Source organism: Centruroides vittatus, unplaced genomic scaffold (assembly GCF_030686945.1).
Source record: "Centruroides vittatus isolate TY-2023 unplaced genomic scaffold, ASM3068694v2 scaffold_769, whole genome shotgun sequence".
Classification (NCBI taxonomy): domain Eukaryota; kingdom Metazoa; phylum Arthropoda; class Arachnida; order Scorpiones; family Buthidae; genus Centruroides; species Centruroides vittatus.
The window spans coordinates 4,672,704-4,686,110 of record NW_027122717.1 but is presented as its reverse complement, the minus strand read 5'-3'; the positions used below and the strand labels follow the sequence as shown (position 1 = coordinate 4,686,110).

The window sequence follows — 13,407 nt, the reverse complement described above, 5'->3', positions numbered from 1 at the left end:
TGAGGAGTTTCACACCACCCCAGAATTGTTGACCCTTTGCATTTGTCTTCAAAGATCAGTTTAACATGTATGAGTATATTACCTATTCTACATGCCTCACATGTAGTCATGCGTTTCGGTGCCAGCAAAAGCGAGCACCTTGGTGCCTGGGTGAGAGCGAGCCCCCACGCCCTCCTAAAACTATATAACATCGGATACTCCACAAACAGTCAGATGGGACATGGTTGCCAGGACTAAATAGTTAAATACAATAGTCTTAGCGGATTGATGAGGACGATTGTGTCGGACATTGGATTAGTTGCAACTGGCGTCCCATTAACAGAAATGAACCCAAAAAATTAATCATGGGAAAAATAAATTTTATTTAAACACCAGAAGAAACTTAAAGTGTCTTAGACAAAAGAAACCTATATGATATAACAAAATATAACAGAGATATATCAATATAAGGAAAGATATTGACAAATTCATATTGCAAAAGTAATGACCCTAAACATACATCCGTAATTGCTAAGGAGTAGTTATTGTACCATGTTCATGGGCAACTGAAAACACCACCTCAATCATCTGATATGAATCTCAAAGAACATTTGTGGAACCAAGAAGAAAACAATATCAGAAATAAAGTGGATCTAAAAGAAACTGACCCAAAAGTAATGGAAAATTTGGTTTAACTGATGCCTTCTAGAATGACTGCAGTTATAAAAGCCAAAGGATATCTCACAAAATGTTAACATCATAAAATACTAAGCTAAAAATAGCAGTATTTGTTGGATATAATCATTCACTTTTATAACGTCTTAAAAGTGGTTTTTTGGACAAATAAACCAAAATATGTTATGTTCTTTGAATATGATGTTTGCCCAAGTTCAAGAATTACTCAGTAGATGATTTAATTTTCATATTTTATTTAAATGCATTTTAGATTAGAATTCTTGCTGATATCTCTTTGGTAAAAGACAATCTTCTAAAGCTCGAATGAAACAGTGGGTAACACATGACTGATGCCATTCAGAATTGTGAACATCTGTACCAAAGACCAAAAATGTACTGCAGTTTACAAAGAAAATATAACATGTTCAAAAGTGTCTCCTCCCCTAATAAATATAATTTGAACATTGCTCTCTACATCTTACAGACAGGATTCTTTTTAATGGTAGACATTTAAACAAAATAGATATCATCAAAGGAAATAATTTTATTAAACACCAAATTATTATTTCAGGCTATATTTTGATTTGTCATATGCGAGCAGTACATACTGGGGTAATTTGGGTGTATATGACACACGATGTAATCATGTGACATATACACCACGGAAACCAAAAATAAGTGGCTGCAAGGCAAACTATAGCTGTACTATAGTATCCAAATTCAAAATCTGCCCGTTTTCTGATAATCCTAGATTTCTGGAAGACAGATATATTTGATCTATTACTGTAATTGCACACAAAATAATTTTGCCTAAAATTACTTTGTTTGGTTGATTAATAGTTAGCCAAAGGATAGCCCAAAATCCAATATTTAATAAACAACTCCTTCAAAGTTTTAAATTTCTTGGCTTATTATTCAAATTTATCTGGAGTAATTGTACTTATAATATCTGTATAGATTTTTATTTACAATATACTAATTTCTGATACTTTTCATTATTAAATTTACAGATATTTAATTGATATTGCTTTAAATATAAATGTTAAGCTTGCAAACTTATTGTGGAATGTAATTTCCACCTAACTTCTTTTTTCATCTTAAGGGATAATTATGCAAATTAGCAACCCAAAATGAAATGGATGTTAAGAAATATAACAAAATTAACTCTGAAACTTAATTTAGTAGAATCAAAAATAAATAAATTTAAAGTAAAATTTTCTTTTTCGTCGTATACTATGCACTTTCTGACTAAATTTTCAAATCATCAGTAATAATAAAGCAGAATGGTAATTTTTAAGTTTTAGGTTCAAACTGTCATCTTTCAGATAATAAAGTACTATCTGTATTTTGTGGTTAAAGGACTTCTTACATTTTAAATACTGTATTTACTCACATATAAGACAAGGTTTTTATCCATTTTTCACTGCTTCAAAAACCTAGGTCGTCCTATATGCGTGAGAAAAGGATTCTTTTCGTTTCTGTATAATTTTTGTAAACTGCATATTTGCATTTTTTACTGGATTCTCACCTTCTGGTGTTTAAAACATAAGTATTTTATCTGGGTCGTTTGAATTGTTCTTGTGTATTGTCAAAAGTAAAGATGAATAGCAATAGGAAAAACAAAGCTTTTAAATTGAATTCCAAAATTACACGGGAGCCCAATATAAATTTTAATTCATTCCCACGTGAAAACAGATGATTATTTGGAAATCAGAATTTGAAGAAACTCATAAGTGTAATCGACAAAGAGTGGATTCGACTGTTAAGAATTGGCAAAAACAGGTTCCTGATTGTGCAGCTTTACATGAACAAATTATGTTGTTTGATTTTACAAGATTTTTCCTTAAAGTTTTAAATGCCAGTAATTTTTGCAGGACAATGTGTGCATTTATGTGCATTTGATATTTTATTTGTGATTAAAAGAAATAAAATTAGAATTGTATTAATAAATCTAATTTTCTTTAATTCGATCTTTAAAGTCACACCTCGTCCTATATGCGAGATCGTCTTATATTCAAGTAAATATGGTAGTTTGAATTTTTTGTAATTAACTCTAAAGACACCTAATTCCTGTAACAAAAGAAAATTTATTAATTGAAGTAATTAATAAATTTTTTTGTTACTGAATTTAATTATCTTTAGAGTTAATTATACTTACTGCATTGAGTTTTTGCAGTTCTTATTTTTATGATTCAATTTTGAAAATTTTATCAATAATTATACATCATATGGTCATGCATCAAGATTAACATTCTGGTTGCTTAACAATATGTGCAGGTGGGTTCATTCCGTAAAGAGAGTAATGAACGACAATGTTTTCATTGTTTCATTGTTATCAAATTTGCAGCAATAGAAAGAGTATTCCATATTGAGAGCAATGAATATTATCAGAAACTATAGGTGACTGATGTCCTTGGCAAAATGCAAGTCTTTGAGTGGCGCTTCTGGATTGGCCAATAGTGATCAAGATGACAGAAAAAAGGTCATGGTACTTAATCATCTGTCTTACTTACAAGGGTATGGCATGACGGTGGGGTCACCAATTTTGATCAAACTTAGTGAGATTATAGTACATTCACAATGACTGATATGTGCCAAGCAATAAGGTGCAATACCCAAAATTAAAAGAGAAAATTGAAGTAGAAAATTATAAATCACTTAAAAACCTTTAGAATTCATCATTTGTACAGTGGTTGGTTGCTCAATGGGTGTGTGCCAGTTTTGTACTTGTGAGATTGATGTTTTGAATCTTTGCAGTATCAATATGATGTTTTGTTATTTCCTACAGCTATAATTTTTACTTTATTTTTGGTACTTTTAAATTTATTATATTGTCAGAGAGAAAAACTGATTTATTTTTAGAAAACTACAGATGCAAGATAAGCAGGGTAATAAAAGAATAAAATTATCCTTTTCAAGTAACAAGTCAATGTCAAAGCAATTAACAAATGCTACCTAATAATATTTATTTAAAAACAAAACATTTTCTGTATTTTCATCTACAGTACATACTCTGACAACAAAAGTCATTGCTTAACCTAAATGTGTCTGTGATTGCATCTTTGTTCACTAAAGAATGAAAAGATGGCTTTGATATCTCTTGCTAACATCAATAGCATAGAAATTTGTTCTGCAGAAGGATGACTGCACAACAATATTACAAAATTTACCTATTGTGAAAGCATTCTTCGAAATCAAGACCTAATTGCAACTGAGGGTTCTTCATCAATTTCAGAAGTTGTGAAGTTGGTAGAAAAAAATTAAGCACTGATATTTTCCAATGTGATATGGTATGAATGGTTCTTTCCACATCAGTTGATGATGGAGAAGTGTTTTTAAACATTAATCAAGTTTGTTTTTCCAGTGACAAATGTAAATCATCATCTTCTTGTAAAAATTACATTTATTCATTGCACACACTGTAGAAATGTTTATTGTTTCATATGCTTCTATGACAAGTATCATCCATAAAATTGTTTTCCCAGAAAGCAAATAGATTGAATAATGCTAATAAAAATGTCTTTTTTATTAACAAAATTGGCTTTGAATAATGATAATTTTATTTACTGTATTTACTCGCATATAAGACGATCTCGCATATAGGACAAGGTGTGACATTAAAGATCAAAATAAAGAAAATTATATTTATTAATACAATTCTAATTTTATTTCGTTTAATAACAAATAAACTATCAAATGCACGTAAATGCACACGTCTCGCAAAAATTGGGGATGCACTATAACCTCAGGAATAACTCTGAAAAATTTTGAAACATTACCACCATTTCGTCAGTTTTTAATTTTTTTGCCACTTCAAATTATTTATTGCCACCAGTTTCTTTAATAATTAATGCATGTGCTGGTAGCCTTATCAGTTTAGCATCTGAAAAGCAAAAGTAACATGTTAAACTGTCACTTACAAGGAGTGGACTAGACATTCAGGTCTCCAATTTCAATGAAACTTGGTGAAACTTATTGACAAACACAAACAGCTTGTTGTCCAAATAATAGGACTCACTTTTCAAGCATTTCCAAAAAAATGGGCTACTGAAAATTTAGTGTTTAGCTTATAAGTCTTTGGAAGTTTCATATTCAAGAGTGGCGATAGCTGAGTAGGGATTGCAATCCAGCAGTGTTTTCAATCCAGCTGGATTTTTGCTGGACCAACATCATTCCAGCTGGATCCAGTGCGGATGTATTTTCGGTGCAATAAAGTGTTATCTATCTATCTATCTATCTATCCAGCAATTTATGGTTTTTTTTAAAGAAATAAAACATTTTTTAAAATACTTAAGAAACTTTTATTATTTAGACTGGTCACTATAAATCAGTAAAACTTCTTACACATTTAGGTAGTAAACTTAACTTTGGTTCAGTTCAACACTTGAGATAGAGATAATTAACTTTAAATGTTTACTTAGATTATAATTATAATGTAATCTTTAAGTTAAATAATAGCAAAGGTAATTCTACTAATTAATTTATATTAATATATTATATTATAGTAATGTAAGGATGGATAATCAGTGACTAAGTGGCTATCAGTCTTACCAGTTTTCTTATATAGGCTCTACATATCAGTCTGTAGTTATTTATAACTAATTTAATTATTTGTGTTATTAAAGTAGTCAGTAAGTAATTAGTAGTAGTCTGGTAGTTAGTTATTATTATCACAATCATGAATCACATACATTCATATCATCATATATCTAAGATACTGATACTCATTAATTTAATTAATTATTTAACTAACTAGGTAGTCTCAGTTTCTCACTAATTTTCACAATAAAATTGCCTAGCCTAGCCGACTAACCACTTATAAAATAAAAGTTAAAAACTCTTAATAGAATTAGAGTAGAAGTTATAAAATATTAGTCTTGTCTTGAATAAAGTATTTTAAAGGATTAAATAAAATTAAATCAATCACTTCTGTTATTTTTTTGACTTTTCTGGAAGTAGGATCTCAAGAAACAAATGGTGTTGATGGTGTTGTCTCCCAACCTACTTCTTAATGAACTGTATATATATCCCGCTGCAGAGAAGGCCCTTTCTGCCTCTATGTTAGTTGGTTTCAGGGTCATCAAATAATCTTAAATCGTTCCGTCACGTGATTCATTGACGTCACAACTGACCATAAATTAGAATTATGCACCAGGATTAGGGGAGGAGTTACTTGTTTTATTTAGCGAGAGTGGAAAGTCAACTGGCAATTACATCAGCAGAGGCAAAAGGGCAGGCAGTGCGGTGTAGAGAGGGGGTGTAGCACGTGCCGCATTGAACGGCAACGTCACTCTTGCCACCGAGCGATAGCGCACATAGCAAAGCGGCAATGCCGACAACGTAGACTTTTGTGCCATTATTTATAAAGTTAATTGAGTATTTGCAATCCAGCTGGATGAGGGATCCAGCAATTGCAATCCCTATAGCTGAGTGAATAAGATGCTAGGCACTGGAGTTAGACAATTTAAGTTTGAAATTTTAGTTTAGTTTTTTTTATGTGTAACATTATTATTTCTCACATTTAAAGCTTATAAACAAAAGATTAAAAATTGTGATATTTCCTGTTTACAGAAAACAGTCCTTTGTAGATTTAACTCTTATGTTGTTAAATAAAATTTTCTTTATATTATTTAGATATTTTTAGATATGGTGGTATTGTGGTATTTGAAGTATAACAAACATGAGCACATTAAGAAATTGTCCATAATATTAACAAACAATAAAATGCTGCAACTGTGCTACCCTATTTTCATAATCACTTGTCTTTTCTATCTATGTGCGGCAATGTCTGAAGCTTATTCACTTATGAAAACATAATATGTAATCATGAGCAAAAATATGTGAAAATAAAGGCAAGATTCTAGGACCGAATGACGTGGTGGGGAGGGAGGGCAAATTGTCGACCCCCCTGGGGAGCAAAAAAGTCAAAGGAACCATACCTGTATATGTGCGCGTTCGCGAGATATAGCCCTGGAAAGTTGCGCCTACGTTATGCGGGTTTGCGAGCAAAAAAGCCGGGTCACGTGACCCAATATTTTTTTTACGATTTTAAGGGAGTCCCGTTGCTTGCCGTTAAAATTGCCTTTAGTAGACGTTTCCCCCATTTTTTTACTTTGTTCAAGAACTACCGTGAATTGATCACTAGTTTAGCACATGGCGGCGTGTGGTGGCGCCCGTACGAAAGGTCAGTCGGGCTGCCATGTTCGCTGCCATATAGTCATTTTGGGGGCCTATATCTCGCGAAGGCGTGCTCGTACACCCATGGTTCATTAGACTTTTTTTGTTCCTATCAGTATGTTCTACAGTTCTGTTAAAGTCCCAACCGCGTCATTCGGACCTAGAATTGTGCCAAAATAAATGTGAAGAAGTAAAAGTTTTAATGATGTAAGAGTTAAATTTATAGAGGCTTGTTTTTGCTGAACCGGAAATGATGTCACAATTTTTAATCTCTTGTTTTATAAGCTTTAAACATGAGGAATAATAATAATAATAAATACTAAAAAGTACAGAAAACACATACTCAAAGATATAACACTCACAAATGACACATGCAGAAAATGTTATCATGCCAGAAACCATACAACATATCACTTCTGGTTGCAAGCTCTTGGCACAGACAGATTATTTCCATAGACATAATTAAGTAGTAAATATAATACACCAAGAGCTTGCAAACAAACACAAATTATTAGACATCCACGAACTGTACTACAAATATATTCACAGACAGCATTGGAAAACAACATGCACAAAATGTACTATGACAGAGCCATAATCACAGATAAAACAATATGTGCTCACCAAGTTTCATTCAAATCGGAGGCCTGAACATCTGACCCTCCCCTTGTTAGCAATAGGAATCATTTTTGAATAATTTTTAAAGAACAATTTTAAATAACCCATTTGATCACAATGTTTAAACAGTATTTCACGGGTTCTTTCATGTCAAAAATTTTTGTTTTAGCCTACTGAAAAAAGATCAAAGTAAAAAAATTTATTCCAAAAAATTTCCTCAAAATTTCTGTTTGCTGATAAAAAATCTCAATCACAAAACGCCTTTCGGTTCTCAACATCACTTTCCACTTTCTTCCCAAACTTGCTGTGTAATGTCATGAAATTGCTAATGTATTGTGCACGGGACTCCCATTGTATGGAAGCGTGACACTTTGCAGTTTTTCCTGAAGTTGATTTGGGATTCAATTTCATGCTGAATGTCGAAACAAGTGGACCAGGATTTTATCACCATTTGCTATCACCAGTATTATATTTTTATTGTTACTTTAATATTGGTGACCTTATTGTCATGCTGTCCCCTCATTAATACTTACTTGATTTGGCTACAACTGATTTTGTTTTGTTCCTAAAGTTGAAGTTGGCCGTGAAGGGGAGCACAATATTGACTTTAAGAGCATCAAGAATTCTGAACAGCCTCACTTGTGACAGGTTTTTGAAAATGTTTGACTAGTTGTATGATCATTGAAAGAAATGCATTGATACTAGAGGGGAGTATATAAAATAAAAATAAAATTTGATTCAAATATCTCGTCTGTGCTTTTTTATTGAGAAAAATCTGGTTGAGATTCAACTGTGTAGTGTATCACAGTTTATATATGAGTCTAGATTTCTATTGTATTAGTTTTGTTTTGTTGACTTTTAATGTACAGTACTAATAAATTATTGGAATTGTCATCTTTTTACAATGGGCAAATTTTAAATGATTTTAAATTAAATATTTTGAAATGAAATGAATAAATAAAAGATACTAATAAATTTAATTTAATTTTAGTTGGTTTTGAGTTTTGGAAGAAACTATGTGCAGAACATGGAATTAGTCCAGGTAAGCTTCAGATCTAATGGATATTGTATAATTATTGGATATTAAATGTTACATGAAAATAATTACTTGTGTTTTTTTATGAATGGGAATATTTAGTTTCTAGCATGATTTAAATTATAAGTGTTAATTAAGTCTTTATGTATTATATTATTATGAAATTAATTATTTAGTTTGTAATGTTTATATTTAGAAAACACAGATAAATTTTATCTAAACTATTGTTTCTGTGGGATAAAGAACAAAGGCATTTTATTATAAAATCTACGTGTATTCCATATATATGTCAATTTTATAATAAAGTGGGTGATAAACTGCATATAACAATATAACTAATATAATTATATATAATAAATATAACAAGATCAGCTGATTCTCAGATTGAAGTACAGCATGATTGATCTCAATCAAATTCCAAAAAATTAACTTAGTAGGAATATAGTCATCATGCTATAATCTTGGCAGTAAGTAAGTATTAATGAGTATGTATGACAAATAGACCATTAATATTTTTTCATAAATTTGAAATGTACAGTAATGAACAAACAAATTACTTTCAATAATGTAATGTAGAAAAAATGACAATTTATTATAACATACAGACATACACTCACACATGAATACTATACTATATGTCATCACAGACATGTACTCACATTTGATAGCAATGTATTGGCTTTGTTATTTTTTCTGTGTGGAAAGTATAATCATAATGAAGTAAAATGGATCAATAAATATGAACTGGATAAGAAAATCTAAATTATTTATGTAAAACATAAGAAACAAATAGCATTAAATGTTCAAGTAATATCTCAAACTGAACAAATTAAATAAGACAAAACAAAGTTGTTAAATTCCAACACAACTGTTTTTAATGGCTAACATAGCTTTTCAAAAATTTTAGCCATTAAAAGTAATTGTGCTGGAATTTAAGATTTTTGTTTTGTTAAATGTTAAACTTGTGAACATAAGCACATGATAGAACATTTTCAATACATTTATGTTAAAACATTGCAATTGAAAACTATACAAACAAAAACCTATTACAGTGAAATGGACACTTTTACAATCCCCCAGACAAAATATTTACAAATATAGACAAATAGGACATCTATGATATTTGCCTCTAAATAATGGATGCTGTCGTCCATAACTTACCTTACGAAAACACTGTCCTGCCTTCAATATTCTGAAAGAATTGCATAAGAAATATTTTAGAACAAAAACAAAGAATTGGTTCAAATACTCTTTTAGGTTTCTAATTTTGCCCTATTTTCCTGCATTCTGGATGTAAAAAGCTGAACAATATTCTTTATCTGTTAGAGAAGACTAATCTGGTTAAATATAAAAAGTGAAAACTTATTTTTCAAACATATTCAACAAATGTAAAGTGTTGTTTTCAACAATATATTTTTGAAATCAAAAACATTTTGTACATGTTAAATGTTTGACCAGATAAATGTATTTTCCTCATTCATACCTATATGTAAAGGATTTTAACACTAAAGAGTGAATTAATTTTATTGTTTCATCTTGATAGTGATATAAGTTATCATCAGTTTTTACTTATTGCTGTTAATTAATTTTTTTCCAATCAAAAAATTAATAGAATATAAATGTAAAATATAAGAATAAATGATTAATCAAAACTAATAAAATGATAAAAAAAACTTTTTTGTATATATTTGATATTCATAATCATCTGCATAAGCAGATGAGACATTTCCATTGTCAAAGTTACCTAGCGTGTGAAAATCTTGCAGTTTTCATGTCACACATTTAAAGTGCATATGTGAAAACTTAGTGAAGTAAAAAAATTTCTGTGAAAAATATAGGATTGTCAGAGAATTTTATTTTTGATCTTGAATTTCTAGCTTTACTCTTCATCTAAGATTCCATAAAAACAAAATATTTGAACACCAGATTTTCTTAGTTATAATTAGTTTCTTTAAAGTCTAGACTAAGTAGAATCATTTGGTCATTTGTTTAATAATGTAATGAAATAACTTTTTAATAAAATTTCCTGAAAATTGAATTCTCAGTATTAGTACAATTATATCTGAATTTTAATTATAATATATAACTGAATATTTTTAAAATTCACTCTATTAATTTATGATTAAAAAAAAATTAAATTAAGCATTTTGAAAAAATTCTTGAAGTGAAAATATCTGTAAATAAATATACTTAAGTGTATTAGGATAAAAATAACAAATTTGAAACTTTTTCAGAGGGTGTTCTAGAGGATTATGTCACTGAAGGTATTGACAGAAAAGATGTCTTCTTTTATCAGGTGATTTTACATTAAATTTTTTAAGATGAGCAATTTATTCAATCTTTATTACAGAAGAAATTTTTTGAATTCTGAAATAAATTATTTTGTAAATAATGTAATTTTTAAATATTGTTTTTAACAAATAAAAATAATCAAAATGACTTTTAATTTTTCATTTCTAGGCAGATGATGAACATTATATTCCCAGAGCAGTTTTACTAGATCTTGAACCACGTGTTATTCATACAATAATGACTTCACCTTATGCAAAATTATATAACCCTGAAAATATATATTTATCGAAAGCAGGAGGTGGTGCAGGAAATAATTGGGCAGTTGGTTACACACAGGTAAATAATAACAACAGTAATTTTTAAAATTTTATTTTATTGGAAAACAATGCTTGAAATTGAAAATCAACAAAAATATATTTTTTTAATATTTTGATATCTCTATGCACATGTATTTGAGACAGTGGCATTTAAATGAATATTCTAAGATAACATTTTTTAGATTACATTGCATCCTTGTAACAAGTAACCCAAAATCATTCTTTAAATATATGTCTCTTTAATCCAAATGAAAATTGGTTTTGGTATACTATCACAACAGCTTTCAGGTTAGGTACTTCTTTTATTGTTTTTCCATATGGAAAAACAATAAAAGAAGTAACAATTTTAATAAAAGAAGTACCAAAACCAATTTTCATTTGGATTAAAGAGACATATATTTAAAGAATGTTAATACAGCTACCATAATTGATATTTAAAACCCAAAATCAATAAATTAATGGTTTTTCACATACAGGTTTTCTATAATAGGATTTCTGGAATGGATTTATATTGAAAGTGAGGTTCCACTGTGTTTTAATTCAGTTGTAATTAGTTAGTAAATTTTGAATTTGAATTGTTGCATTTGCAATTTGAAAAAATTGTAGACCTATAAATTTCCACTATCATCCATCTGTTTATTTGTCTTTCCTTAATCTTGAGAATGGAGTTAGATAGATGAAAGATGAGACCAGATATGGGAACCTTATGGACATGAGGCCCCGATTAATTATATACAAACTTCTGATGCAAACCAGAAGTCATGTTATTTCAGTTTAAAAATTTTCCTCTGAAAGCAGTTAACAGATGATTGACACAGCTTTATTGTTAAAGGAAAAATATGATGTACAGTACAGGGGCAAACTATTACTAATTTGAGGTGAAGAGCATATACTGTATTTACTTGTGTGACCGGGGGGTCGGCACCTCTTTGGTGTCACGTCAGGTCTGACACCACCGTGTCTCGGCTGACACGGAAGCCGCGGCGATTCTACGATCGGTCGCGCAAGCAGTCGCGTTTTTCGGGCGAGTGGATTCGGGATGGAGGACAAGAGATAACAGAGGCCATTTTAACAAAACATAACGTATATTTAATTGGAACAGGATTCACGTACATTATCAAGGGTCTAGTGACGCGATTTCGAGAGAGAGAGCTTACAAACGAGTTTGCGTGGTGATAAATACCTTGTGAAAGATGTTTGGAGATTCGGGTACTAACGGAGGTCGACGTTTTCGTCTTGACAAAAGTCTTAGTCCTATACCTCCGATGATTTCGGTCACGGCGGTTGTTCCTAACTGGTTCGGCGTTGTTACTATCCTCAGTCCGCGGGACTCGGCACAAAGTCCAGGAGGTAGCACACTTACAAGTACGTCTGCACACACGGCTATCCGAGCGACAACTCCCTGAATTCTCGTAGTATTGTTGTTCTTTTCGATGCACTTTAGGGCGAAGGTGATGGGAATTGCGTCTGAGAACTAAACAGAGAATACGTTCTCACGTAGAAAGTCGACAGTTAGTCGTTAGTAAGTGACAACAAGACGACAACTATGACATCATGGAAAATATACTGTAGGTCCAAAATTCAGACACTCACATCACCCCGGCGTTTCCAAAATCGTGCTTGTTCTTCATGAGCAAGATCGATTTTAAATTCTGATTAACTCTCTCTCTCTCTTTTAAGAATGTGACAATTAGAATAATACAATTAATGAGAAAGCATTAATATACCATACAAGGCTTAATATGTTTAAAACAAGATAGGATATATCGCATATTGTCGGTTGTGCATGATTTACAAAGTAAATATTTACTCTCTCTCTCTTAGTTATGATAACGCGGTCAAAATAAACCACAAACGTAAATATACGGTTAAGTATCAATGTTTATTGTAGTTTACTAAATATTGGTTACATCTACTGTAAATATTAGAAAATATAGATGGGATAAGAATATAGAGAATATTTCTACTGCTTTATGACAATGTCACTGATGCTTTCGAAGATGTTCTATTGATAAAAGAGAATTTGAATGGATAATCATCAAAAATCGGAATTCTGTTCAAGTGAGGATAAACAATATAAAATACGACATAGTACCAGTCACGAACTTTAGTCAAGACAAGAATTTGCAAAGAAAATTAGTAATGATTAAGAGCATAAGGCGAGGAGGAATGAGATCGAGGAGTTCGACACAGGATCCGACTACTTCGCTGGGGTCGAGGCATTACCCAGGGTTGATCGGGTACCGGATCTCGGCTTCTAAGAGCGTAAGGAGGCGTGGTTTCCGGTTGTTCCTTTTCCGTTTCCGGTTGAGT

General features: G+C 31.0%; 1 protein-coding gene across 1 annotated transcript in view; it reads left to right on the top strand.

Annotated features, from left to right (window-relative positions):
* LOC136989789 (tubulin gamma-1 chain) overlaps positions 1 to 13,407 on the top strand; it is a 30,329-nt gene that overhangs the window by 493 nt on the left and 16,429 nt on the right. The window contains exons 2-4 of the mRNA XM_067288063.1: positions 8,441 to 8,491; positions 10,720 to 10,781; positions 10,946 to 11,113. Of these exons, the coding sequence (XP_067144164.1) occupies positions 8,441 to 8,491; positions 10,720 to 10,781; positions 10,946 to 11,113 (281 nt within the window). The remainder of the gene's footprint in view (positions 1 to 8,440; positions 8,492 to 10,719; positions 10,782 to 10,945; positions 11,114 to 13,407) is intronic.